Source organism: Sodiomyces alcalophilus (assembly GCF_042370955.1).
Source record: "Sodiomyces alcalophilus JCM 7366 unplaced genomic scaffold ACRALscaffold_2, whole genome shotgun sequence".
Classification (NCBI taxonomy): Eukaryota; Fungi; Ascomycota; class Sordariomycetes; order Glomerellales; family Plectosphaerellaceae; genus Sodiomyces; species Sodiomyces alcalophilus.
The window spans coordinates 2,478,898-2,504,799 of NW_027263533.1; the positions used below are offsets into that span (position 1 = coordinate 2,478,898).

The window sequence follows — 25,902 nt, forward strand, 5'->3', positions numbered from 1 at the left end:
CTACCCGCGAGGCTACATTTATTCCTCATCATCGTCGGCCTCATCGTTGACGACGTTGTAGAACTTGAGCTCGTAGACGCCCTTGGAGGTGGCGACGACGCGGAGCCAGTCACGAAGCTGCTGCTTCTTGAGGAACTTCTTGGTCCTAGTAGAGAACACACCGGTCAGCTGGAGCGAATGGGCATGGGAAGGACGCCAGACTCACAGGTACTTGAGGTAGCGGCCCGAGAGGTCGTTGTGGGAGACGACCTCAACCTTTCCATCGGCAGTCGAGGAGATGGTGATGTTATCACCGAGGTTGTTCACACGGCCCTCGACCTTGATGCGCTCCTGGAGGAACTTTTCGAAAGCGGCGACATCGAAAATCTTGTCGCTGGCGGGCTGAGAAGCGTTGATGATGAACTATGACGGCGAGGCCCTGTTAATCTGCTGTCCCCCTCCCCAATCGACGGGGCTGGGCTGCTTCCTTTACATACCTTCTTGGTGGTCTTGCCCTTGCCGCCCTTCTTGTTCGCCTATTGACGTCGGGGGAAATGACTTTAGCCTACTGCTTCACGCCATCATCTCGGAAATCCGAGATGGGGCCAACAGCAAAGCGGTGTCATGTACATACTGCTTGAGGAGCCATTGTGACTGGTGATTTGGAGGACGCAAAGAAGTTGGTATCCTGCGCCTAGGGGCCGATGGTGGTGATTTTGGAGATTGGGGCGGAAATGGTTGTTCGTGGTCTTTTTTGAGACTATTTTTTTATTTTATTTTCGACCATGATAAAAAGCTGCCGATATTCAGTGGTGGTCCGGTTAGGGTAAATCGGATAAATGTATTCCCGTGATAAGGCAACGCTAAGCCACTAGCCACAACCCGTAGTGGCTGTGACTTGGACAACACCACCACCATTGTGTCCGTCCTCCGCCGTCGTCGTCTTGAGGCTTCCCTCCAGCGGCGAGGTGAATTCGCCGTGCCTTTGTCCATCGAGGTCTCGGAGTTCTTCTTCTTCTACTTTCCCCGACTGTCCACTCTTCCTCCCCGGCGTATCGGTGAGAAACATCCATGGGCAGATCGTCACGAAGCAGCATCGATTCGGCCACCAAAGGGGAGACGAGTCTTTCTCAGTGTTTTCCAGCTTCTCTCCCTCACCGGGCGACACTTACTGTCTAGAACCCTATAGGACCACGATGTATGCGATCCGTTCTCTCTATTTCCATCCCATACGTACGCCTCAATCTAGGCTTGACTTAGCTTGCGTCCATTCTGGGTGGGCCTGAACCACGACGCCGACCTTAATGTCGATGATGAATCGCTCGACTGGGCCCAAATGTCCATTCGGAAATTGTATCCCCGCTGTCTGGCGCCGACCCGAGCCTAGGTCGACTCTTGGGGTCGCTGAATGGCCCCGGGCAGATCTTCATTCTGCCACTGTCCCCTTTGTCATATCAGGGGCGCCATCCGTCTCTTGAGTTGGTCATCTCGATGTGCCGCTGGTCCATTCACTGTATACCCACCAATGACGCAGCCATGGTCGCTGTCGCAATACCGAGCTGGCACTCTTTCTGGCCTCCTCGCCTACCATATCAGCCAGTCCTTGTGTTATCAAGGGTAATGAGTCCACCCCGTCGTCAACCATCCGGCCATGCCTCTCGTTCCCCTTTGGATCAGACGTGGTTCGACACACGGTGGCCCGCGTGCAGAGCTCGTAGGTCCAGTCTCATCAAACAGCAGAATCCTGCTCATGCTCCCCGTACTTTTCTCCAAACTCCATGACAACCCACAGGCAAAACCTCTCCCACTCGGTAGCCCACTCCTTGAGCCTCTGCGCCTTGACGCCATCTCCCAGACTCGCTTCCCGAATCCCCGCCGACCACTGCGCGGCCGTCTCGTCCTCGAAAGCCGCCCACCGGACACTATTCTCCGCGAGCGCGCCCAGCCCCTCGAGCCCCAGGCCCCCCCACCCCTGCACCGCATGCCAAAAGTCGTGAGACGTGCTCGCGCCGCCCTGTCCTAGCATCCCCGGACAATCGTTGCCCAGCGCGGCGGGGACGCCACGGGCCAGGAGGGCGGGGAGCGGATGGGTCGCGACGGGCCCGGACAGCCGCAGCACCTCGTTGCTGACGGGGCAGCACTCGACCAGGACGCGCTTCTCCTTGACCATGTCGACCAGCAGCGGGTGACGGTGCAGCGAAAAGGCATGTCCCAGCCGGCGGGTTCCGAGCAGCAGCGCGTCGTACAGGTTGGCGTCGGCCGTTCCCGGACCAGAGTGGATGGTCTCCCCCGCGTGTAAGAAGAAGGGGATTTCGACGCCTTCCTGGGCGCACTGCTTCCTGAACCAGAAGAACTCGGGGAGGAGGTCCCGGAGGCGTCGGCCGCGGTCTTCCTGGCCGCACACGTCGTAGCCCGCGATGAGATGCGGGAAGGCGAGCTTGGTGGTGATGCAGTTGTCCATGTCCTGGATCAGGTCGCGGGTCGGGAGGGCGCGCGAGGAGGTCCAGATGAAACGGAGGCCCCAGAAGGAGGAGTTGGCCGGGTCGGACTTGAAGCGCGTGAGCTCCTCGTCGACGACGCTGTACAGGTAATGGTAGTCTTGCTCGGGTGTCTCGCTGCCTTTACGGTAGAAGTCCAGGGCATATGTAATGCTACGGTTCGCCAATTAGCGGAGATGAGAATAAAAGGGAGAGTATGGGACAGCGCCTTTCGTACCGTATTTCGATCCAAGAGACGCCATCATCGCGAAGATTTCTCATGAATTTTCCCAAGAAAGCACGAAAAATAGGTTCGTAGTGAAGGATGGAGTCGGCCATCTGGAAACACCGCTCAAAGGAACGCCAAATGGCACCAGGACCGTGGTGACGATTCAGGACAGCTTCATCCCGCGAAAGAACACACTGCCCCGTCAACCAGCGCACGAAACCTGCCCTACCCTGGTCGGGAAACTCGCTTGCCGCTTTGGAAAGCGACCTCCAGGTGCCGGGGACGTATCCCGACGTCCAGATGGACACTTCGCTCGACTCTTGCTTGCGGAAGCGGAAGCGAACGGGGGTGGAAGCCAGCGAAGCGGGCGAAGATACGGGGCCGTCGGCGGAGACGTGCATCCCGGGGGTCTCGAGGAGGAGGCCGACCACGTAGTCAAAGTCGGCCAGGCCGTCCATGTGGGAATGCAGCGCGGCTCCCTTGGGTAGCTTGCGGACTATGCGCCAGAGGTCGGTGGTTTCGATGCGCGGCTTGGCGAGGTGGAAGGGCATGCCCGGATGCACCGTCTCGTTCTTTTCCGCGTCTGGCTGGGCTTCCCCTGAGGCTGCGGTGGGGGACCAGACGGTCTGGTTCTCGTGCTCGCGGACGCGGGAGACTATGGCGGCCGCGCGGCGGGCGATGGGGGAGAGGGAAGCGCGGAAGGCCGAGTCGAAGCGGAGGGCTGATTCTTTGGATTGTAGGGCTTCGCTGCCGGAGACGAATTGGCGAATGAAGGGGTCGTTTGGGGAGGGGATCTCCTCGGCTAGGAGCTCGTAGTCTTCGTCGGTGAGGGACATGATGATTTGGTGAGATGGAGATGAAGGTGGTGTCAAATATGGGCGAGAATATGAAGAAACGTAGTGTGACCGAGTAAAGAGAGTGGAAAACTCCAATATTAGGAATAGACAGTTAAGATACTACGCATGAGATGTCTGCCGTGAGATGTCCAGAGCATTAGGTTGGGAGACGGCGACAGGGAGAGGTATATATGGGTGTATTCGAGAGGCGGCGGGTCTTGTGTGGTATATCAAGTAGTGAGATTCTATTTTCAAGACACTGAAAGAAACTGCATCATAAGTCAGGAAATAGTGTGGCATATGGTAATAGGAGCAACTCCAGGATCGATGATGTGTTCTGGTGATGTTCTGGTGATGTTTCTTGGTGGTGAGGTGGAATGCGACGATTACGTATGTACAAGTGACTAAGCATAAGTGAAGAGTAAGCAACGCGCGTAGGTGGCTAAGAAACTACTCGTCATTAATGCTTACCCACTATAGCTAAGGACAAGTTGCACAGACCACAAGTCATATGGGGTTATGCTAGATTAGTCAGCCCGGTCGGATATCGGACCCTTGGGCCGAAAGTGGGTCCCTCCCTCCGCCGTCCGCTCCGATCCGGGGTTCCACACTACTACGAACGAGTCGTACCGCTCCGCTCCTAATCATCTCTGTTTCTAAATCGATATATTCATCGCTGTCATGAGATCAATTGCCAAGATAGACTCCCCTCACGCCTGCAGCTGGAGATCCTGCCGGTTCGTATGGCTCCCACCTCTCCACGCCGCCCTAGGATCCGGCCGGCTCTCAACCTCCTTCTCCTCCCCAGGGGCGCCCCATCCGCCACCGCCAGGCGTACACACAATGATCCTGTCTCCCGGCTTCATAGGCGCGCTGTTCTTCGCACCCAAGTTGAACCTCCTCTCCTCGTATTGCCCTTCCTCTTCTCCGTCCTTCTCCCCCGCCCCACCACCGCTGCCGCCGTTCGCTCGCAGCCTCTTGAGCGACGTCTCCCAACTGCTCTTCTGGACCTTCCGCACCCACAAATTCAACCCCGCCTCGCCGTCCTCACCCCCCGCCATGCCGTACGGCCGGTACACCCGCCTCTCGCTGAGGATCGACACCTGCACGGGGATGCGGAACTCGATATCCCGCACCACGCCGTCGCCTCCCCTATGCTTTCCCCGCCCGCCAGACCCGCTCCGCAGGGAAAACTCGCGCAGCAGAACAGGGTACCGCCTCTCAAACACCTCCGAGTCGGTGATGCGCGTGTTGGTCATGTGGACGTGCACGCCGCTGGTGCCCTCCCACGTCGGCCCCGCGCCGCTCCCGCCCGCGATGGTCTCGTAGTACCCGAACCCCTTGATCGCCTTGCTCTCCTCGCCGCCGACGTTGCCCCCGAACCCGAACGTCAGGTTGTTGCAGTCGCCCTGGCTGGCCGCGCACGCCTGGAACGCCTTGAAGATGACGTCCGTCACCCGCTGGCTCGTCAGCACGTTGCCGCCCACCACCGCCGCCTTGTCCGACGGCGACAGGAGCGAGTGCGGCGGGATGATCACCGTCACGGGCTTCAGGCACCCCTGGTTGAGCGGGATGTCCTCCGAGATGAGGCACCGCAGGCAGTAGATGATGGCGCTGAAGGTCACCGCCTCCGGCGCGTTGATGTTGCCGTACACCTCGGGCCCCGTGCCCGTAAAGTCGAACACGGCCTCGCCCTTGTCGGCATCGATGGTGACCTTGAGCTGGATCGGGCTGCCGTCGTCCATAAAGTCGATGGCCTGCAGGTCCCGGCCCTCGAACCGCCGGCTCACGTCCTTGAGAAGGTTCCGCACGCAGAGCTCGGCGTTCTCCTGGATGCTGACCATGTAGAACTGCACCGTATCCTCGCCGTATTCCTCGATGAGGCCCTCGATGAGGGAGATGCCCTTTTGGTTGGCCGAAACCTGCGCGCGGAGGTCGTTGATGTTGTCGGCCAGGCACCGCGTGCCGCTGCAGCCCGGATACTGGGCCGGCTCGTTGTAGAAGAGCTCGATGACCCTCTCTTCGTTGAAACGGCCTTCGCTGACGAGCTTCTCGCTCTTGATGGCGGCACCTTCCTGGTACAGCTCCCTCGAGTGGGGTGGCATGCTGCCGGCCGTGATGCCGCCAATGTCGGCATGATGGGCCCTCGATGCGGCGTAGAATAGAATCTTGTCTCCCGCCTCGTTGAAGGCCGGCATCACCAGTGTCACGTCCGGCAGGTGGGTGCCGCCATACGACGGGTGGTTGGAAATGATGACGTCTCCCTTGCGAAGGTTCCCCTCCCAAATCTCCGCCTGCCGCTTGACCAGCGTCGACATGGAGCCCAGATGGACGGGCAGATGGGGCGCGTTGGCCACGAGACCACCGGTGGCGTCGAAGATGGCACACGAAAAGTCGAGACGCTCCTTGACGTTGGTGCTGACGCTGGTCTTCTGCAGGGCGCGTCCCATTTGCTCGGCGATGGCCATGAACCGATGACCGAAGATGCTGAGCATGATGGGGTCAACTTGGCGGTCCTGGTCCGGCTTTTCCTTTTGCGATTTGCTGTCCGGCCGATGCTCCAGGACGACATGGGTATCGAGGATGCGGGCGGTCGAGTCGGGCGTGACGACGATGGTCTGGGTGCCGTCGGCCAGCATGGCCGGTCCCTCGATGGCGTCGCCGGTGCTGAGATCGGCCAGCTTGTAGACGGGCGTATCCACGCGACCGCCCTCGAAGTAAACCTGCTGCCGACCGTGCACCTTGGTGTCTGGGACGTCTTTCCGGCCGAGCTCCTTCAGCTGCTGGTCCACCGATTTTTCCGTACTCCTGAAGCTCCTGCCGATGCCTCTCACGCGCACGTCGTCGACGATCATGTCGCGATCGTCCAGGGTGAAGCCAAACTCGTACCGATGCTGCTTTACAAAGGCGTTACCGAAATCCCAGTCTCCATGGCCGTCCGATTGCTCGTCGTCGCTCGGCTTGATGATCATCAGCGCAGACTCAGTCCCGCGGTACCGCATGTTGAGGTACTCCTCAAAGACAATCTCCTCGTCGGCGAAGCCCTGGTCGCGCAAGGCCTGGCGCGATTTCTCCTTTAATTTCTCCATCTTGCTCTTCAGCTCGTCGACGGCATCGCCCGGGTACGTCCACACGGTCGAGTCGGGCTCCTGGCGCTCGTCGACCACGTCGGCCAGTGCCATGCCGTACGCCGACAGCACGGAGGAATACCTGTGGATGAGGATCTGCTTGATTCCCAGGGACTCGGCAATGGCGACGGCATGCTGGCCGCCAGCGCCTCCAAAGGTGGCCAGTCGGTGCTTGGAGCTGTCGTGGCCCTTGGCCTCGGTGATGGAGCGGATCGGCCGGGTCATGGCCTCGTTGGCCACGGTAAGGAACCCGTACGCCACCTCGTCGACGGTCATGTTTTTCCCCGTCTCCTGGTTGACCTGGTCTGCGAGTTCCTGCAGAACGGCCCTGCTGGCGTCGACATCCAGGCCTTCGTTCTCGTTTTTGCCGAAGATCTTGGGGAAGAAGTCGGGCAGAAGCCGGCCGAGGTAGAGGTTCGCATCCGTCACGGTGGCGGGACCGCCCTTGCGGTAACAGGCCGGACCGGGATGGGCGCCGGCGGACTCGGGACCGACGACGAAAAGCCCGTTCTTCCAGAAAAGCCTGGAACCACCGCCGGCAGCGACGGTGTTGATGTCGAGCTGGGGAGACTGAATGGTGACACCGGCGGTGGTGGTTTCAAAAACGTGCTCGTAGCGGCCCTCGCCGAAACGCGAGACGTCGGTGCTGGTGCCGCCCATGTCGAAGCCGATGACGGGAATCTTGGTCTCCTCGTCATAGGACGTGACAGCGTAGCCGACCACGCCACCCGCGGGTCCCGACAGGATAGCCTTGAGACCAGTAAACTTTTCAATGTCCACTAGGCCACCGTCGCTCTGCATAAACTCACACCTCGCTCCCCTGCGCGCCTTCTCCCCTTTCACGTTTATGGTGCCGAGGCCACCCTCGAAGCCTGATCTAAAGCCCGAGATGTACTTCTTGATAGTAGGGGTCAAGTAGGCATCAGCGCAGACAGAAGTGGCTCTGGGCACCAGCTTGATCATGGGCATCAGTTCGTGGCTCAGGGATAGGTGGTGGAAACCGACCTCCCTCGCCACCTTCCCGACCAACGCCTCGTGATCGGGGAAGGTATAGCCGTGCATGAGACAGACGGCTATGCTGCGGATCCCCTTGTCGTACACCTCCTGCAGTTGCGTCCTGATGATCTCCTCCTGCGGCCGCCTCAGAATCCTCACGCATTCGCCCGAAGTCCCCTCGACTAGGTCGGCCGTCTTGGCCTCCTCGGTACCGGCGAGCACATCCACCTTGGTGACGGTCCTCTCCGGGTCCTCGGCATAATCCTCGAGGGTGACACGCTCGTCAATCTCGACAATGTGCTCGTACAGCACGTCGGGCTTGCGGATGGCCAAATCGAAGATCTTGGGGCGGCTCTGGTTCCCGATGGCGAGGCAGTCGCGGAACCCCTTTGTGACGACGAGGGCAATGCGCTCGCCCTTGCGTTCGAGCAGGGCGTTGGTAGCCACGGTGGTACCCATGCGGATGGAGTCGATCTGCGAGGTGTCCAGTGGCTCGCCACGCGGGATCTCACGGCCGTTGAAGTGGGACATGATGCGGCGGATGCCCTCGAGGGGGGCGTCGGCGTAGTTGGAGGGATCTTCGGAGAGGAGCTTGATGATGACCTCGCGGCCGTCGAGCTCGCCGACGCAATCGGTAAAGGTGCCGCCGCGGTCGATGGCGATGCGGATCCCCCGACCGCGGGGTGTTGGTTCGTTTGGACTCATTGTGGGTTGATTGCTCCCGTGCTTCCTCTCCCTGTCAGTCTACCCCTTTCTGCTTCTCTTCCACGTAGTCTATAGGGAAGAGAGTATCAGAGACTATGGTCGCTGTCTCGTATCCCGTGTCTACGGCGGGGTTGAGCACTTGGCTAGATAGACATTGACTACTCCAGAGGAGAGCTGAGACGGTAAGGCAAGTCTGGGCAAGTCGGGCGAGCCGTGATTCTATCGTCCCGTGATTAATAAATGTTGAAAATACAGGAGGGGTGACGGAGCATCCAGAAGCGGGAGGAGGGGCCACGATACTTAGTAATGGGTACAGAGTAATGGAAATCCGTTGCAACCCGTGAAATGTCGTCATCGGAACACTTTGAACCCCGCCCCCAGTTGGACTTGTACCCGTGACATGTACGTTATAGAGTACGTATATTGTACACTAACTCCACTCAAGTCGACCGAGATTCTACGTGCTTCCGCTGGCAGTGAGTAGGTATGAACATGTCCGTACCAAATAGGAGGTACATAGTAGGTAGCCACGTGTCGATGTCATGTCCACATACTCTCAGGTACATGTATGTAACAGAAAGTCCCCGAGTGCCTGAAATGTTAGTAACGGTAAAAAGTCCCCGACGAGCGGATTCCGAAGAAACCCCGGGATAATTCCGAGAGCTTCAACGTCGTCAAGGGCCAGGACCAAGGTCTTGAGTATAAGGCTGATGGTTCAAGACCATCTCTTCATTAATAAGATGTAAAAAGTAGGTATCGTCTAACACCTCCATGCCCGACCTGGTTGCCTGTAGGTGACTGATCCTCGGTCGTCCCCTTCGCAACTGTCCGTCTTGCGTCGTTTCCCTATTGTACCGGTCATCCCGAGTCGTCCATTACAGTATTGAACTCCCTGCCAGTGTACAGTCTGTAAAGTGTACAATGCCAGGACAATGGGTCAAAGAATCATATCGTACCAAGGCAGGAGCATAGCTTCGTATCCGCCATCCGCGCCAGAGGAGGCTCTAACGTCCCGTCCACCCCTTAATGCGTCACAACCCGTGCGACCTGCAGTATGATACCAAACATCAACCCCCGCGCCACCTCTTCCATCTGCAGACAGTCAAAGATGCGGCCCAGAACGTCCGTCGTAGCCGCCTGGCCCATGACGCCGGAGAGCGCAGCCGGCACGCCGCGCGCGATGAGCATCTTGCGCGCCTTGACGCGCAGCTTCTCCTTCTCCTCCGGCGACATCTCCGCCGCGCGGTCCGCCTTTTCCTCCTCGGTCGGCATGGCGTTCTGCCGGAGCTTGCGCAGGTGGTGCGCCACGCCGCCGTCGCTCGTGTTGCCGTCGAGCACCGAGTGCTGCATCATCTTCTGGATCGACGCGAGCGAAGGGTTGCCCGGCCGGAGCAGGAACGACTTGGCCGCCGCCAGCAGCGTGCGCCGGATGTTCCACGCCGACGAGAGCGTGTACATTTCGTTGATGACCGCGAACACGAGCTCGACCGCCACCCGCGTCTCTTGCTCCGAGAGCTGCGCGTACTGCCGGACGGGCTGTTGCTTGGTCGTCTTGGTGGTGCCGGGCTGCTTGGCGTTCGCGGGGATGGTGTGGCACTGGGATAGCGGGGAGGAGATGCTGGCCGACGAGTTTTCCCGCGACAGGCAGGCCGGCTTCTTGGGCGCCGCGTCGCCCTGCGCCGACTCTTCCTCGAACCCGTGCGTCTCTTCCGTAGGCGTAAAGGCCCTCAGCCCGTCCAAGCTCAGGGTCGAAGGGGACCGCAGCGGGGACCGCAGCGGGGACCGCAACGCCGCCAGGCTCGACGCCCGGCTGTGCTCCCGGCTAGCACGGCCGCTGGGCGGGCCCCTATCCCACCTGTCCAGCCGGGGCTTCAGCCCTTCGGTTTCCGGCTCGTAGCTCGGCCGCCGCTCCATCGGAGCCATCTTGCCCGGCTGTATCGATACGACCGACGACCGCTGGCTGTCGAGACTATCGCGGGGTTTACGGGGGCCGCCACTTCCTCCCGGAGAGATGACAGCGCCGCCGCTCAGGTTAGGTGAGCTCTCCATTCGCGGGGGCGCATTCAGCGACATGGATGACCGGCTCGGCTGCTGCGTCTGAATTTGGCTGAGGGACGGGGCCGTCTGCCTCCGAGGCCCGAGACCAATGTTGTTGAACACGCCCGTGACGCCGTCAAACACTGCCTTGCCGCTCTCGACGGCACCCTTGGGTCCCAACATGGCCAGGGCGTCGACCACATTCTTGCCGACGAGGTCCCAGCCGAGGCCCCCTTTTGACTCCCCGCCAGAGTGTCCCGCGTCCTTGTCTAGGAAGCGCTTCATGCCCTCGCTCTCGGCCAAGGGCTGGTACCAGCAGGCGTCTCGCACGTACCGCTCCAGCTCGCCCCGCAGGGATTCCCTCGTGTGCATCCTCCAATCGGGTAGGTTGCCGTGTTGTTCCGCGAAAGCCGTGGCCCCCGAGATGGTGGCGATGCGCCGGAGGATCTCGTGAAGCGTCTCGAAATCGGAGTACTTGCGGACGATCATCCACCCGGGGTGGTGCGAGGATGCCGGCTCGATCTGAACCAGGTAATCCCACCAGGGCTTGCTCCTGATGCGCGCATTCTCATTCGCGGCATCGTCATAGATGGTGACGGTCGCGTTGTGTAGGGTGAGGAGGGGTTTCCGTGGTCCTTCCCCGAGAGCTTCCGGCTCCTCTTTTGGCGGGGCGGCCACCATCTGATCAAAGTTGGTGAAGCCATTGGTCATGCTGCTACCGTTGACAGACTGCTTCGGCGATGATTCCCGGCTCTGCAAGTCGAGGGTGGACGACCCGGGAGTGATTGGGGACTGCAGGCTGCCGCGCTTGCTGGACCCGTCCATCGATGGTTTCTCTAGGGAGCCTCGGGACGCCGGCGAGACGTTGCCCGAAACGGAAGCCGTGTTGTGGTTGATCTCATCCGAGTGGCGGGCCGAACCGGGAGTCGTCGATTTTCCTTCCATGCTTTCATTGCTTTGCACGCCCTCCCCTGCCGTCCCCCGAGGAGCCTCCTTGGATGAGCGGCGCTCGGCCTCGGCGATCATGGCGTTCATGCGCTTCATCTCTTCCATTGCATATTCCATCTCCTCCTCGGCCTTGCTGAGCTTCTTCTTGTGGCCCAGGGCGTCTCTCCGGCGCGCCCTCTCGAGTTCGAACGAGTTGCGGTTGCCCTTGACGAGGGAAATGTTGCCGACATTGCCGTCGATATCGACAAACGCATTGTGGTCGATGGCCGCCGCCGCGCCAGCATCGGGCCCCGTCTGCATTCCCTCGTCGATGGCTTGGCTGAAATCGGGCTCGCCGGCCTCGAGAAGGTGTACGATCCAGCCGTTGATGAACTCGGGTTTCGATAAGTTTCGGAGGGACGATTCGAGGACGACGCCGGCGAGGATCTCGCGCAGGAAGACGCGTGCCGGGTCGCAGTCGCGGGCGGAGCGGTCGAGGTATTGCAGCAGGTCCTCGGCCACCATGCGTAGCTTGGCGGCTTGCTGGGACCGATTCAGGAGGTTGGCCAGGCTCGAATCGGGATGGTCGGCGAGGTAGGCGTGGATAGCATCGGGGGCGGAGAGGTTGACCTCGGCGGGGACGTCGGCATACGCGGCGGATAGTTCGGAGAGGAAGACGATGACGATGGAGGAGGCGTTGGTGAGAAGGTCGAGGAAGACGTCGGCAGGCCGCTTGCGGCAGAGGGCGTTGGACACGGAGATGAGGAAGGAGTTGAGGGCCCTGCGACAGGCCAGCGGGAAGGAAGAGTCGGACGGGAGGATGGAGGAGTACCACCACTTGATGTGATCGCGGACGATGGCGTCGACGAGACCGCTGAGGGCTTCGCGGGTCTCTGGCCGGAAGTCGTCAAACGAATGGATTAGACGTTCTTGGTCTTGCTGCGCATCGTTCTCTTCGGATGGCTGGGGTGGCTTGTCGAGACCCAGGCGCCGGAGGACGTCAATGGAACGCTCGCTTCGAATGGCCTGGGAGACTTCGGGGTGACGGGCCTCGTATGAAATGAAAAGGACGACGCCTCCAAAGGCGCCAATGAAGATGAGGCCTAGCCTGCCGAGGATGACATAGGTTGCGGCGGCCAGACCTATGCCGACTCCGAGTAGTTGCTGGGGGGTGGCTGTGGAGAGGAATTGGAAGATATTGGAAAGCAGGTCATCTTCTGACGGCGTGGTGGATGTAGATGGGGAGGAAGACGGGACAGTTGACGGGGCTGTTGACGGGGTGGATGACGAGGAGGGCCCAGATGATGGGGTCGGAGAATCGGTGCCAGAGACGTGTGTCTTTTCGTCTGTCGAGATCATATTGATTGAATTGAGGGTGTGTCGTTTGACAGGCAAGGCGCAAGGCTGTTGATTCAGTCTCACATCCCAACGACCCGAAAGGAGGAAAAAACAACCACAACCAGAAGAGTCCGAGACGAAACGGGGGACTTTTGGGCGTGACAATGAACAGGGAAGAGAAAGAAGTGGAAAGAATTAGGTAGTGTAATTAGAATTCAATAATGTCAACGGGATGATATGGCATGTACGAAAACGAAATCGAAATCGAAAACGGGAGAGAAGATGAGGAAAAGTTGGTGATGGTGATGGTGATGGTGAGCGACCCGACCCTATTTCCAGGCACAGGCCGAAACACGCGACAATTCTCGGATGAGCCAGTAAAAAGTCGGCAATAAATTGAATAATAGGGGGTGGGGATCATCCCCTGGCTAGGCCTTGCGCCGGAACAGGGGTGAGGCATGAACTACCGTTACAATGACGAGACAAAACTATCGAGCAAATGTACTTACAACTCCACGCTGATAGGCAGGCGTGGGTAAGTACACTAGCTCGACATTTGTGTCGACTTACTGTACCAGATACCGCAATTTGTATCTTCGTAAATGTGCTGCAAGTGGCTGTACCGGTACTTGGAGGAACAAGCAATTTGGCAAGTGGGTTTCATTTCCGCAACCCGTTAGTGTCCGAATAGCTATCTTGAAACAACCCGACCTATGTACGAATATTAAAATAAAATAAAAAGACGAAAACAAACGAGGAAACAAAATATGAAAAAAGCGATGTTATGTATAATCTAAGATAATAATAAAAGAGGTTATTAAACTCCTCTATAGTAAATGCTATTATGCAATAAACGTCCCAAACAGTCACGTGACATGGCGAGGACAGTCTCCACAGCGCGAGTTGACATCACCATCAGTACCGATGGGCGCGACGACATGTACCTCTTGGACGCGACTGGAATTGCGTGGTCACCCATCGTCACTCGTCACACCCTGGATTTCCTCCTTTGTCACACAAGTTTCTTTCTACGGGTCCTCTTCAACTTTTTGTTTGATCTTTCTTTTCATCTCTACATCTGCGTCTCGATCTTTTCCCAAATCTCTGACCTTGGACAATCACCACAAACCGGCCAACACGTGTACAACGCTGCATCGAGTTTGCCCAACCTGACCCACCCAGGGAATCAACCCTCGAACCGATTCAACAGTAACCGTCGCCTGGCCTCGTCCGAATCCCCCGCCCCGCCCGCGTCTCTAAGCCTTCCCTTCAATTCCCCCGACGACAAAATCAGTCACCATGCCGCCCAAAGGCACGAAACGGAGCGCCTCGCGCGTCGAGCACAGCGGAGACGAAGGCGCCCCAGTCGCCTTCAAGTCGGTCAAAAAGTTCAAGACGGCCTCGTCTACCCCCGGCAGTGGTCACGACAAGGAAGGAAACCCGTACTGGGAGGTACGTCGCAGCTGTCAACAGCCCCCTTCTCTGCGGTCGCGCGACTCACATGTGCCTTTGCGCGATGCAACCATAGCTCTCCAATAAGCGCCGCGTCGGGCTCTCCAAGTTCAAGGACATGACCATGATCAACATTCGCGAGTTTTGGGAAAAGGATGGGGAGATGCTGCCAGGGAAGAAGGTGAGCTGCCAGTCTTTTTTTTTCTGCTCTATGTTCTCCTTTCTCTATCCTCTCGCTCTTCTCGACCATCTCGCAGACGAAGCTGACCCAGAACGCTTGTCCTTCAGGGCATCTCTCTCTCGCTGCAACAATACGAAAACCTGCTCAAGGCGGTGCCGGAAATCAACAATCGCCTTCGCCAAATGGGCCACGACGTGGAGGACTCGGAAGACACCGGCGGCGTGTCTACTTCGGGCGATGCCGAGACTAAGTCCAAGAAGTCGAAGCACAAGGCCAAAAAGTCCAACATTGAAGCGACTAGTGACGAGGACGAGGACGAGGAATAAGTGCGCTGCACTGCAATGACTGTATGACACGGGTTGGCGGGAATGGCAGGGCCAATACTGTTTTTCGGCTTACTGGTGCTAGGCTTGCAGGTTTTCTCGTCTTTTCCCGTCTTTGCACCCTCAAAGGCATCATCCTTGGATCAGGACGAAGCCCAGTGTGACGATAGCTATCAACACTGTCTAGGTACTCGCAATGCACGGACCACATCCCGGCGGAAATACATCGACATATTCGGAATTATTCCGCATGCGGACTCCAAGTCCCCTGTCCGACTCTTCCAGCTCCAGCTTCGCGCCAAGTCGACCAACCGTCCACCCACCCTCTCAATGATTCCCATATTATCTTCCCAACTAGGTAAACGCCTAGGCAGAACAAGTCTTGGGTGGCTGTAGCTCGGGACATGTGACATGCATTGGACTTGTATGTCAAGGACATACGTAAAAGGCCCTCCCTGGCCATGACCCGTGTCCAGACTTCAGAAACAACCTCTTTATCGTCTCGTCTTCTTTAATCGGCCGATATCAAGGTCCAAATCGATCGAGTCAACCATGGAACCCTCCTCATCCGAAAAAGGCTTCTTTCAACCATCCCCCGAACTCCCCAACCAGTTCCACGACGATGTCTGCTTCCAGAGAGCCTTGAAACGTAAGTCGGGAGAGACGGCGATGGCCAAACAGAAAAGGCCACGCCGATTTTCGTACCCCATTTCCCATTGCTCGCATCACTCACCACGCCACAGTCTTTCTGCCCCCCGATATCCGCTCCGCCGCAGAGCCGGAACTCGCCCAGCTCGGCGAGGACGTCCTCTCGGACCAAATCTTCGCCTGGATCACCGACGCAGAGCGGAATAAGCCCTACCTCAGCGGCGCCGGTCGGGACGCCTTTGGTCGCCCGCGCTCCCACCTCGTCGTCGGCGAAGGGTGGCGCCGTCTCCAGGAATTCGGTCTCCGCAACGGCTTCGTCGCCGCCGGCTACGATACCGTCTCGGAATACGGCCCCTTTGCCCGCGTCGTGCAGTTCTTCCGCCTCCACCTCTGGACCGCCTCCGCCGCCAACGTCACCTGCCCTTCCGCCATGCAGGATGGCGCCGCCCGCCTTCTCCAGCTGCACCTCGCCCGGCCCGACCTAGACCCCGCGCGCCGCATCGCCTTTGAGAATGCCTTTCGCCGTCTCACCTCCCGGGACCCCGCCATCGCCTGGACCAGCGGCCAGTGGATGACGGAGCGCACCGGCGGGAGCGATGTCTCCCTGACCGAGACCTTAGCACGGTACCAACCCTCCTCCGAGGACCCGAGTCACCCGGGTCTCTTGGCTGCCGAGGACGGCATCCCGCTCGGTCCGTGGTCCATCTCGGGCTTCAAGTGGTTCTCCAGTGCCACCGACTCCGCCATGACCATCCTTCTCGCCAGGACACCAAAGGGCATAAGCGCCTTCTTCGCCCCCATGAGGCGCCGGCCCCCTCACGCCACCACCAGCCAAGCCTCGCCCGCCGGCTCGGAACTCAACGGCGTGCGGATCCAGAGGCTAAAACACAAGTTTGGCACTCAATCTCTTCCGACCGCCGAACTCGAGCTGGACGGCATGCGCGCCTGGTTGATAGGCCAAGACGGCCGCGGCGTCAACGAAATCGCCTCCATCCTGACCCTGACCCGAATCCACTCGGCCGTCGCCGCCGTCGGCTACCTCGGTCGCGGCCTCGGCGTGGCCCGCGCCTACGCCAAAGTAAGGGTCGTCGGCGCCGGCCGCGGCCGCCGCCTACCCCTATCCGAGAGCCCGCTGCACATGCGCACCCTCGCCGGCATGACGGCCGACTACCACGGCCTCCTCCTGCTGACCTTCTTCACCTCGTACGTCTTGGGTCTGGACGAGCATCCGAACGCGGGGCAAACACACGGGCGGCTCGCCGCCTTGACCCCGCCGGACGCGAAGCTCGTGGCGCCCCTTTTGCGCGTCCTCACGCCCCTCTGCAAGGCGTACGTGTGCAAGACCGCCGTGCCCCTGCTGTACGCCTGCATGGAGTCCCTCGGCGGCTTGGGCTACATGCTAAACGAAGAGACCGAGTACCTCAACGTGGCCAGGCTCTTCCGCGACGGCAGCGTCCTGGCCATCTGGGAGGGCACCACCGACGTCTTGTCCACCGACTTTGTGAGGGCGCTGAAACACCCCAGGGGCGGCCGAGACTGTCTCGACGCGCTTGATCGTCTCATCACCGCCGGCTGGCCCAAGGACACGAACGAAAAGGGGACGGGGGAGAGGTCGTCGTCCTGGTGTCCCCTCGCTTCGTGGCAGGTCACAAAGGCGATGATTGAGGCCCGTTCGCAGGATGAGTTGGTTGGGGACGCGAGGCAGATCGTTTGGAGCGTTGCTGAAGCCATTATCGCCGTGTTGCTTTATTCCGACGTTCAGGGCGACGGTGATGAAGCGGCACGCGATATTTTGGATAGGTTCGTCGCACAGAGGTCGGGGAGGGGGTCACAGGGATACGCCGGGACGCTGCAACGAGACAAGGCCATCGTCTATGGAGGTGTCGCAGGGACGCCGTCGAGGTTGTGAGCTGGCATGTCATGCGTGATCAAGAAAATGTAAAGGCATGTTGGATTGTTCACCATACTATCGCCAACTCCGAGCAGCCATCTTATTGACATTCCCTGACCCAATTCTATTATTTCTTCATTTAAGCAAAGAAAAGAAAAGAAAAACCCTGTTCACCGCCCCTGCCGAGCCTTGGGCAACTTCTTCTCGTCCAGCCCCTCCATATCCTTGTGCTTGTAGAAATGCGGCGCCAGTTCCGCCAGCCACTTGGCCTCGATGGGCAGGCAGCTGCGCATGTACTCCTTCGTAGTCTGCACCAGCTCAAAGTAGATGAGCATCTTGACGGGCGGGTCGACGCCCATGAGCACCGAGCTCGGGTGGACGTAGACGGTGGCGTTCTTCTTGACGGTGCGGTAGCTGTCGCCGCTCCTCTGCAGCCGCGCCGCGTTGGGGAAGAAGCCGGCCGCGATGGCCCGCTTGATGGGCACCATGTTGGCCGCGCCGCACGACGACGGCGTCACCTCGACGCGCTCGCACAGCTTGGCCAGCTGGTCGCGCACGTCGCGCGCCCGCGTCAGCGACCGCTGCTGCAAAAAGTTCTCCCGCGCCCAGATGGGCGAAAAGTCGCTGTCGACCCACTGGTTCCAAATGTTGAGCAGCGTCAGGTGGTCGCCGCCCTCCTTGACGGTGAACCGCGCCCGCGCGCTGTCGGCGTGGATCTTCTTGTCCTTGGGCCGGAAGAACAGCGCCGACGCCTCCGACAGCATCGACACGATCGAGAGCACCTCCTCCACGCAGCCTTCCTTGTCGGCCGCCAGCACCGCCTTGGCGAGCATCGGGTCCGTCGGGAACTCGGCCATCTGCCGCCCCATCTTGGTCAGCTCGCCCTTGTGGTTGAGCGCCTGGAGCGCGAACAGCTGGTTGAGCGCGCCGATGAGCGCTTCGGTGGGCGGGGGGTCCATGAACTCAAAGTCGAGGAGCTCGTTGATGCCTAGCGACTTGAGCTGCAGCACGACGCCGTTGAGGTTCGTCCGTTGAATCTCCGGCATGGGCGCCTCGTCCATCTCGTTCATGTACGCGTACTTTGTGTATAGCCGGAAGCATTTGCCAGGGCCGACACGACCGGCACGGCCGCTCCTCTGGTTGGCCGAGGCCCTCGAGCACGGCGTTACCACCAGGTTAGACATGCCCGTTGCCGGGTTGTAGACGTTCTCCTTGACAAAGCCCGGGTCGATGACATAGACGATCCCGTCAATGGTCAGACTCGTCTCGGCAATGTTGGTGGCCAGCACCACCTTGCGCGCACCCTCCGGTGTGGGCTCGAAGATCTTGGCCTGGAGATCGGACGGCAGGTTGGCGTAAATCGGACAGATGATTAGTTCCCTGACACGGTTCCCGAGCTTCTTGGCCGTCTCGGCGATCTGCAGCTCGGCCGCCTCAATCTCGTCCTGTCCCGTGAGGAAGACGAGGATATCGCCCTTGCCCTGCGTGGTGTGGATCTGAAAGACGGTCGTGATGGCGGCCGCGAGGTAGTTTGCTTCGGGCGCCGGCGTGTAGTAGATATCGACGGGGTACCGTCGCCCGGGGATGTTATAGATGGGCGCGTCGTCAAAGTAGGCGGCGAATTTCTCGGCGTTCATGGTGGCGGACGAAATCAGCAACTTGAGATCGGGCCGTTCTCGCGCCAGATCCTTGACGAGAGCTAGCAGGATATCCGTGTGGACGGTCCTCTCGTGGGCCTCGTCGATCATGATGGCCGAGTAACCGGAAAGGTCGGGCTCGGTCATAAACTCGCGCAGCAACATGCCGTCGGTCATGTACTTGAGCACCGTCTTGTCGCTCGTGTTGTCCTCGAAGCGGATGGAGTAGCCGACTTCCTGGCCGACCTTGACGCCGACCTCGTCGGCCACACGAGCGGCCACGCTCATGGCAGCCACCCGGCGAGGCTGGGTGCATCCGACCTTGGCGCCGTTCTTGGTGTAGCCGGCCTCGTGGAGGTACTGGGGCAGCTGGGTGGTCTTCCCGGACCCGGTCTCGCCGACGATGACGAGGATCTGGTACTGGTCGATGGCCTTGAGAAAGTCGTCGCGGTATTGGTAGATGGGGAGGCTCTTGCGCGTGTCCTGGATGGACATTTGCTTCTTCTCGGCCTCCTCGATCTGTTGCGCCAGGAGGGCCTGCTCCTTGGTCAGACCCTTGCCCTCTCCCGGTAAGCGCGAGTCCAGTGTCCACTTGATGTACTGCTCCTCGTCCATGACATAGCCGTAGTCGTCGTTGTCCCGCTCCGCCCGGTTGATCTGCGCCTTGGCCTTCGCCGTCTGTTCCCTCTCCCATTCCTCGTGCTCGGTGACGAATTTTTCCTGGCCGTACTCGTCCTTTTCTACGTATCGCTTGTAGAGTGCCTCTTCCTTCCTCTTCTTGTCGATCTTCCCCTTCTCGGTGATGTAGTCCTCGGGCATGTAGTAGCCGTCCCGGTGATCGTCGATCATGAGCCGTTCCTCGGCCAGGCGCAGGATCTCTCGGTTCTTTGCGAATTCTGCCTTTTCGCGCTCCGACAGCCTGACGCCGCTCCTCAGCTCCTCGGTCTCCTCGGCCACCTGCTTCCGCAAGAGCGCCAGCCTCTCGGCTTCGCGCTTCTGCAGGTATTGCTGCCTGCTGCGGAGTCGCAGGTCTGGCAGGGCGGCGGTACGCTCGGTTGCATTGTCGACGTCCCGCCTGCTCTCGCGGGTCTTGGATTTGTTGTCGTCCTTTTCTCTCAGCCTCTTGGCAAAGGCCTCGCGCTCCTCGATATCTTTCTGGCGTTCCAGCTCGGCCCTGGCTTCTTCCGACAATTCGATATCGTCTGACGCGTCCCGTCCGTCTTGCCGATTATCGTCACCGTGGCTGAGTTTCACGCGCTTGGGCGCCGATTCTTTAAAGTCTGGCTCGTCGTCTTCTCGGGCCACCACATCGTCCTCCAAGTCCGAGAAAGGTTCCTCGTCCGCCCATCGATCTTCGGCATCGACATCTCGTCTCCGGTATTGTCTTGAACGGCCTGGTGGTGACTTTGACCGCGACCTGCTGCGGCGCCTGGACGACCTTTCACCACGGTCCTTCTTGTCCCTGCCGTCCCGTTCCCTTTCCCGATCCTTGTCTCTTTCCCGGTCGCGACGTCGAGATTTCTGTTTCCTCTCCCTGGTCACTTTGGCGGGCCCGATTTCGTCATCTTCCATGGGGAGGAATGCATATTTTTTGTTTGCCGCCATGGCAGAGCAACCAACTGGGTTCGATCAATGTGGGCCGCTGGATGTTCGCAAAGAGTGGTTTGTCTATACAGGTGATGCAGCTAGAATTGCATTGTCGGACTGGACCCATAAGATTATTCGCGGTGTTGGAGAACTATGATGTAGATGGGAGAGAGTGATGGAGGGAAAGTAGGAAATGATGGACGAAGCATCAAGGAAGTGACAAGAGAATGCCTCGTTCATCCACTAGGTGGTCCGTGCGTATCTAGGACCGTTGCCACCTGGGAAAAAGTCATCTAGATGTTGACAGTTGTCAGTGCCAGGGCAGAGCCGGTACTTAATCAGTACGGAAGAGTACATCTGAATTATCGACGATCCTGAACAATACCTCCATACAATTAACATTAAACGTGTTCTAATTAAGAAGCCTTGGAAATTTATTAGACAGGCCGAAATCTATAATATGAGTATCCTATCATATCTTCTGACACTTGGTTTCGCAACAAACCTCTGTGGCATCGACTCTAAGGTCTCCGTACTCCAAGAGCTAGCTGTACGAAGTACTCTCAAGTACCACGGGAATTACCTGATAAGGATAGTGGGACAACATCCAGCCAATAATGCTTCGTCGATAATACTTCATCGTTGTACCCCCAGAAAGTGGAAAGCCTAATGCTTGTAAAGTTAACACGTTGGAGCTTCACTTTCTCGACCCCCATTCTCCCATCCCCCCATATAATCCTCCTCCTTCTTTCTCCTTCTTCTCCCCTCCTTTCTCACCGCCCAAGCTCGAGTCCACGTCGAACCACTCATCAGTCGCTCCTTTCCAACGGAGGTCTGGCTAACAGCCATCCCTAGTCCGTCCACCCGAACTGCATACCGGCCTGAAGAGAAGAGTTGGAAAGGAGTCGCAAAGATGTTACACCGTGGAGCAGCCCTGCTGCTGCTCCTCTTCTCCATCCTCACTCTTGTCCTCGCTGCCAGGGATTACTACACGGTCCTCGGAATCGGGAAACAAGCTTCGGACAAGGAAATCAAATCGGCGTACCGCAAGCTCAGCAAGAAATTCCACCCAGACAAGAACCCGTACGTCACCCGTCGTCTGGAGTGAACGGACTATCGAACTAACAAGACAAACAGTGGCGACGACACGGCCAAAGACAAATTCGTCGAAGTCTCGGAAGCCTACGAAGCCCTCATCGACCCCGAACAGCGCCGCATCTACGACCGGTACGGCCATGAGGGCCTCAAGCAGCACCAGCAGAACCAGGGCGGCGGCGGCGGGCGCACCCACGACCCGTTCGACCTCTTCGCCAGCTTCTTCGGCGGGGGCGGTCACTACGGCCGCCAGCACGGGGTGCGCATGGGCCCCGACGTCAACGCGCGGGTCAGCATCTCGCTGCGCGACTTTTACAACGGCGCGACGACCGAGTTCCAGTGGGAGAAGCAGCACATCTGCGAGGCGTGCGAGGGCTCCGGGTCGGCCGACGGCGTGGTCGAGACGTGCCACCACTGCAACGGCCACGGCATCCGGCTGATCAAGAAGCAGATCGCCCCGGGCATGTTCCAGCAGATGCAGACGACGTGCGACGCGTGCGGCGGCCGGGGCAAGGCCATCCGGCACAAGTGCCCGGCGTGCCGCGGCGAGCGCGTGGTGCGCAAGCCCACGACGGTGACGCTCAAGGTTGAGCGCGGCGTGGCGCGCGACAGCCAGGTGGTGTACGAGAACGAGGCCGACGAGAGCCCGGACTGGGTGGCCGGCAACCTGGTGGTGCAGCTGTCGGAGAAGGACCCGGCCCTCGCCGGCCCGGACAACCCGGACCGCGTCGACGGCGTCTTCTTCCGCCGCAAGGGCGACGACCTGTTCTGGACCGAGGTCCTGTCGCTGCGCGAGGCGTGGATGGGCGACTGGTCCCGCAACCTGACCCACATGGACGGCCACGTGGTGCGGCTCGGCCGCCCGCGCGGCCACGTGGTGCAGCCGAACCAGGTCGAGACGGTGGTGGGCGAGGGCATGCCCAAGTGGCACCAGGACAACGACAGCCCGTACCACGAGGTCGAGTTTGGGAACCTGTACGTGCAGTACGTCGTGGTCCTGCCGGACCAGATGAAGAGCGGCATGGAGAAGGAGTTTTGGAGCGTGTGGGAAAAGTGGCGGCAACAGGTCGGCGTCGACTTGCACCAAGACAGCGGGCGGCCAGACAAGCCCCCGGTACGCGACGAGTTGTAGGGTTCCTGAGCGGATTTGCATGATTTGTCTGTATATAGCGGGTCAAATGACGTGGTAGGAGTCAAGGGCACGACGAGAGGCGACGAATGAAGGTATGATAGACGAGCTTTAGATTTAAGATATCCCCGAGTCCCCCTAAAATAATATATGGATTCGATCGTACTTCTGGATACAAAGAGACGTTCATCGGAATGGAACCGGAGAAACTACTTGATCAGGATGCCGCTGATGTGAGGGATCATATAATACCACGGTTCCGTAGGGACCTGGGCTAGGTCGATCTTCTCCCACGGTCCGACGCCCCTGAGGTGCTTCTCGGTGTCGCGACACAGCTCGCAGCCTCCCATGATGCGTGGCCAGAATATGTTGAGAAACCGTTGATACAATGTGATGGACCAGTTCCTCCTGTTCGTGACATGCTCGTAGACATACCATCGGCCGCCCTTTTTCAGGTACTTGTACAGGGTGGCAATGTGCTTTTCGGGGTCGGGGATGCTGCACAGGCAGAGGATCGACAGGATGCAGTCAATGCTGCCCTCGTCGATGCGGCCATTCCACTTGGTTGGGTCGCCCAGCTCCTCGATGCCGACGGGGGCGACCTCGTAGATGCCTTCCAGTCCGGCTTCCCGGACCTTCCGGCGCAGCGCCGCATGCGAAGCCGGGTTGGGTTCGATGCCGTAGATTTTCGTGATGGTTCCTCCGCCGCCCTGTTCCACGTCTCGACCCCCTGCCACTGCGCCCCTTGCTATCCCACCGGCTTCCGCTATGGCGTCGACCCACATGCCCGAACCGGCGCCGACTTCCATCACGACTCCCCCGACGGGCGGACCGGGTTTCTGGTCCGCGGGGACGAATAGGCCGTTGGGAACGCGTCCCTGGAGGAGCGGCACGACGTTCTGCGAGTTGCCCCTGCGGACTTGGGGTCCCCTGACGGCCCAGAAGCGGCCGTACCACGCGGTGCGGAGACGCGAGGGGGACGAGAGGGTGGCCCAGTCCCCCTTGCGCAGGGCGGCGAGAATGGTCCCCGGGAGGTGCGCAAGGGATTGTCCCATGGCGATGGTGGGTTCCACGAGGAACCAGGCAATTTCCCGCGTGTGAGACAGGGTAGACATGGTGGGCATAGAGTGTACACTACTATTTCCCTGGATCGTTGGTTGTGTCGTGTGGCTTTGAGATGTTGATGCCGAGTCGTTTGATCAAGAATGGGTGTGATGAGGGATTGCATCGGCGTCGGGGACAGCTTCGAGGTGGTCCTGAATGGCTTCTTATGAACGACTCGGCCCCCCTTCTCAGACCGTGAGCAGAGCCCCCTCTTCCCAGACCGAGTAGAGCCCAAACTATGAGCCGGTGAGGACACTGCAGGCGTTGGGCATCTCGCATCCTGGCAGAGACATTCCACCCCCTTACGACATATCATAGGCAGCTTGGTGAACCCGCTCCACACACCATGTGACCTCACCGGCCAGCCGTATCAGCACTGCTTACATCCAGGGGCAGTAGGTCATAAGGTACGCAGTAGGAAAATGACAGAAACCTGTTAATCAAGGTGACATTTGTCTAAACCTCGCAGGCGGGCGGGTATTCCCGTGGTGCGCGTCTCGGCAAGTTCAGCGGAAAGTAATCTGTCGACCCATGAGGCTCCTAAACGCATCATCGACAGCCTTTCTCTTGCGCGTCCGAGACTGTTCATCCTCCTCCTCCGTCGGGTCCTCGCCAGGATCGTCGTCGTCCTCCAGGCCCGGCAACCGGGGCATCCACGCCCTAATCTGACCGTCGCTGTGCGCCGTGTACAGGCCTCCGACGGAGCTCCCGCCCCCCATGACCACCCCTCCTTGGACCCCTTTCCCGCCGGCCCCTCTCCAGACCATGTCCGTGATTCGGTTCCTGACGTTAAGACCGGCCGCGTTCGTCGAGTGGGGCGCGCCGACAACCCGCAGCCGGGAGACGACGGTACCCTCGTGCAGGTCGAAAACCAAAACCTCCTGCCCGTTGGCCCAGAAGAGGAGCTCGCCACGGCTCGGCGTCAGACATGACGGAGAAACGAACATGCTCGCCGTGCCGATGGGCCCGTGGTGGCTCTGGTTCCGGACCACCGACCCGAAGCTGGCGAGCGTGTTGGCCCCCGTGGCGGCGTCCCACACGCGGATCCGCTCGTCCAACCCGGCCGACACGACGTACTGCCCGTCCTGCGTCCAGCACAGCCCGTTCACGCCATCGTCGTGGGCCCTCGCCGAGGCGCGAAACCGCGGCCGGCTCGCGTCCCACCCCGACCCCGACGCCACGGCGTGGTCGTAGTGGTGCACCAGCCCCAGGCTATCGTCCTGGTCCAGCATGCCGATCAGGGCCACGCCGCGCCGGATGTCCCATACGCGGACCCGACCGTCCATGTGCCCGCTGGCCAGGACGTTGTCTCCTCGCGGGCTCCAGGCCACCGACAAGACGGCACCGCCTTGCGAGGCCAGTGCCTGGACGGACGATCCCGTCCGGAGATCGACCAGGCGAACGGCCGAATGCCCCGTGGCGCAGGCTACCATGAGGTGATTCCGGCGCGGGCTGGTGGCGTGGGAGTAGATGAGGGAGCCCAAGTCGAAGCTCTCAGAGACGGCCAAACGATCAGCGGACCAGAGTTTAATGGATCGGTCAAAGGAGCTGGATAGGAATGCGTCGGCATGGAGAGGATGGAAGTCGAGGTGAGTGATGCCATGGGTGTGACCGCTGTCGTTCTCTCGGACAGCGCGGAGCACTTCGGCCCGGGGTCGGAAAGTATGCGGGCGTCGGGGACTACTCGAGTCGTGTAGATCCCAGAACCTGATGGCCCCGTCTGCACCCCCAGAGACCAAGCTACATACATAGGTAGCACGTTAGAATAGATATGGAAACACCTCAAAGGCACGTACTCACAAACGTCCGTCAAACTCATCAAGTGCAAGGGCATTCACACCCACGCGGTGCGCCCATACATGAGTGACATCCGAGGCTTCAAAGTGCTCGCTCTCGCCATCGAAGCGGTGATGCGGCGCGGAAACGAAGCTTCGGATCAGGTGGTTGGCGGTGCTCTTCTCGAGGACCCCCGGTCGAAGGTCACCGATTGAGCGGGCATACAGACTGGACTGCATTCATTGGACTTATGGATGAGAGTCTCGGCAACTTGGCATGTAAATGTGTAGTGTCTGGCCCGAGTTGGGTCGGGATGATGTGTTGGAAGTTGGTGATGATTGTCGATGTCTGATCGTGGAAAGACGGAGCTGCATGGAGGTTTCGCTTCGTATGCAAGTGATAAAGTACAGAAACAGTACCTTCCTCT

The 25,902-nt window shown here is 59.6% G+C and overlaps 10 protein-coding genes across 10 annotated transcripts; 3 read left to right on the forward strand and 7 right to left on the reverse strand.

The window, feature by feature from the left end:
• Window positions 1-24: 24 nt before the first annotated feature.
• ACRALDRAFT_2062823 (60S ribosomal protein eL22) lies at window positions 25-402 on the reverse strand (the record flags this gene model as incomplete). The annotated part of the gene is made up of 2 exons (XM_071022007.1): window positions 25-145; window positions 206-402. Coding segments are annotated over 2 exons (318 nt in total), but the record flags the coding sequence as incomplete, so codon positions are not given.
• A 527-nt stretch (window positions 403-929) lies between these two features.
• ACRALDRAFT_1047908 (uncharacterized protein) lies at window positions 930-3,823 on the reverse strand. Its single transcript, XM_071015526.1, has 2 exons — window positions 2,695-3,823; window positions 930-2,630 (listed from the first exon to the last, which is right to left on the reverse strand). Exons 1-2 carry the CDS (start codon window positions 3,519-3,521, stop codon window positions 1,709-1,711), a joined length of 1,749 nt encoding a protein of 582 aa, XP_070877056.1. The 5' UTR covers window positions 3,522-3,823; the 3' UTR covers window positions 930-1,708.
• Window positions 3,824-3,919: 96 nt separating this feature from the next.
• Window positions 3,920-8,599, reverse strand: ACRALDRAFT_2119105 (uncharacterized protein). Its single transcript, XM_071023804.1, has one exon. The coding sequence runs from the start codon at window positions 8,348-8,350 to the stop codon at window positions 4,232-4,234; it is 4,119 nt and encodes a 1,372-aa protein (XP_070877057.1). The 5' UTR covers window positions 8,351-8,599; the 3' UTR covers window positions 3,920-4,231.
• Window positions 8,600-9,048: 449 nt separating this feature from the next.
• ACRALDRAFT_1040131 (uncharacterized protein) lies at window positions 9,049-12,936 on the reverse strand. Its single transcript, XM_071015164.1, has one exon. It carries the CDS (start codon window positions 12,671-12,673, stop codon window positions 9,374-9,376), a length of 3,300 nt encoding a protein of 1,099 aa, XP_070877058.1. The 5' UTR covers window positions 12,674-12,936; the 3' UTR covers window positions 9,049-9,373.
• A 1,015-nt stretch (window positions 12,937-13,951) lies between these two features.
• ACRALDRAFT_1068482 (uncharacterized protein) lies at window positions 13,952-14,611 on the forward strand (the record flags this gene model as incomplete). The annotated part of the gene is made up of 3 exons (XM_071017576.1): window positions 13,952-14,104; window positions 14,181-14,285; window positions 14,393-14,611. The coding sequence occupies 3 exons, from the start codon at window positions 13,952-13,954 to the stop codon at window positions 14,609-14,611; spliced, it is 477 nt and encodes a 158-aa protein (XP_070877059.1).
• A 549-nt stretch (window positions 14,612-15,160) lies between these two features.
• ACRALDRAFT_2040333 (uncharacterized protein) lies at window positions 15,161-17,165 on the forward strand (the record flags this gene model as incomplete). Its single annotated transcript, XM_071021043.1, has 2 exons — window positions 15,161-15,257; window positions 15,352-17,165. 2 exons carry the CDS (start codon window positions 15,161-15,163, stop codon window positions 17,163-17,165), a joined length of 1,911 nt encoding a protein of 636 aa, XP_070877060.1.
• Window positions 17,166-17,317: 152 nt separating this feature from the next.
• On the reverse strand, window positions 17,318-20,728 carry ACRALDRAFT_2017074 (uncharacterized protein; the record flags this gene model as incomplete). Its single annotated transcript, XM_071019869.1, has 5 exons — window positions 17,318-20,349; window positions 20,405-20,426; window positions 20,459-20,614; window positions 20,650-20,664; window positions 20,717-20,728. The coding sequence occupies 5 exons, from the start codon at window positions 20,726-20,728 to the stop codon at window positions 17,318-17,320; spliced, it is 3,237 nt and encodes a 1,078-aa protein (XP_070877061.1).
• Window positions 20,729-21,284: 556 nt separating this feature from the next.
• ACRALDRAFT_2100535 (uncharacterized protein) lies at window positions 21,285-22,598 on the forward strand (the record flags this gene model as incomplete). The annotated part of the gene is made up of 2 exons (XM_071023014.1): window positions 21,285-21,454; window positions 21,509-22,598. 2 exons carry the CDS (start codon window positions 21,285-21,287, stop codon window positions 22,596-22,598), a joined length of 1,260 nt encoding a protein of 419 aa, XP_070877062.1.
• Window positions 22,599-22,804: 206 nt separating this feature from the next.
• On the reverse strand, window positions 22,805-23,710 carry ACRALDRAFT_1068486 (uncharacterized protein; the record flags this gene model as incomplete). The annotated part of the gene is made up of 1 exon (XM_071017577.1): window positions 22,805-23,710. The coding sequence occupies one exon, from the start codon at window positions 23,708-23,710 to the stop codon at window positions 22,805-22,807; it is 906 nt and encodes a 301-aa protein (XP_070877063.1).
• Window positions 23,711-24,072: 362 nt separating this feature from the next.
• Window positions 24,073-25,714, reverse strand: ACRALDRAFT_1080040 (uncharacterized protein; the record flags this gene model as incomplete). The annotated part of the gene is made up of 2 exons (XM_071018975.1): window positions 24,073-25,439; window positions 25,500-25,714. The coding sequence occupies 2 exons, from the start codon at window positions 25,712-25,714 to the stop codon at window positions 24,206-24,208; spliced, it is 1,449 nt and encodes a 482-aa protein (XP_070877064.1). The 3' UTR covers window positions 24,073-24,205.
• Between the last annotated feature and the right edge of the window lie 188 nt (window positions 25,715-25,902).

What these genes read in the sequence shown, in the direction of transcription:
- ACRALDRAFT_1040131 (XM_071015164.1), bottom strand. Translation starts at nt 12,673, where the DNA reads ATGATCTCGACAGACGAAAAGACACACGTCTCTGGCACCGATTCTCCG.
- ACRALDRAFT_1047908 (XM_071015526.1), bottom strand. Translation starts at nt 3,521, where the DNA reads ATGTCCCTCACCGACGAAGACTACGAGCTCCTAGCCGAGGAGATCCCC. An exon ending in GTCTCTTGGATCGAAATACG is followed by an intron (nt 2,631 to 2,694) that starts GTACGAAAGGCG and finishes GGCGAACCGTAG; the next exon opens with CATTACATATGCCCTGGACT.
- ACRALDRAFT_2119105 (XM_071023804.1), bottom strand. Translation starts at nt 8,350, where the DNA reads ATGAGTCCAAACGAACCAACACCCCGCGGTCGGGGGATCCGCATCGCC.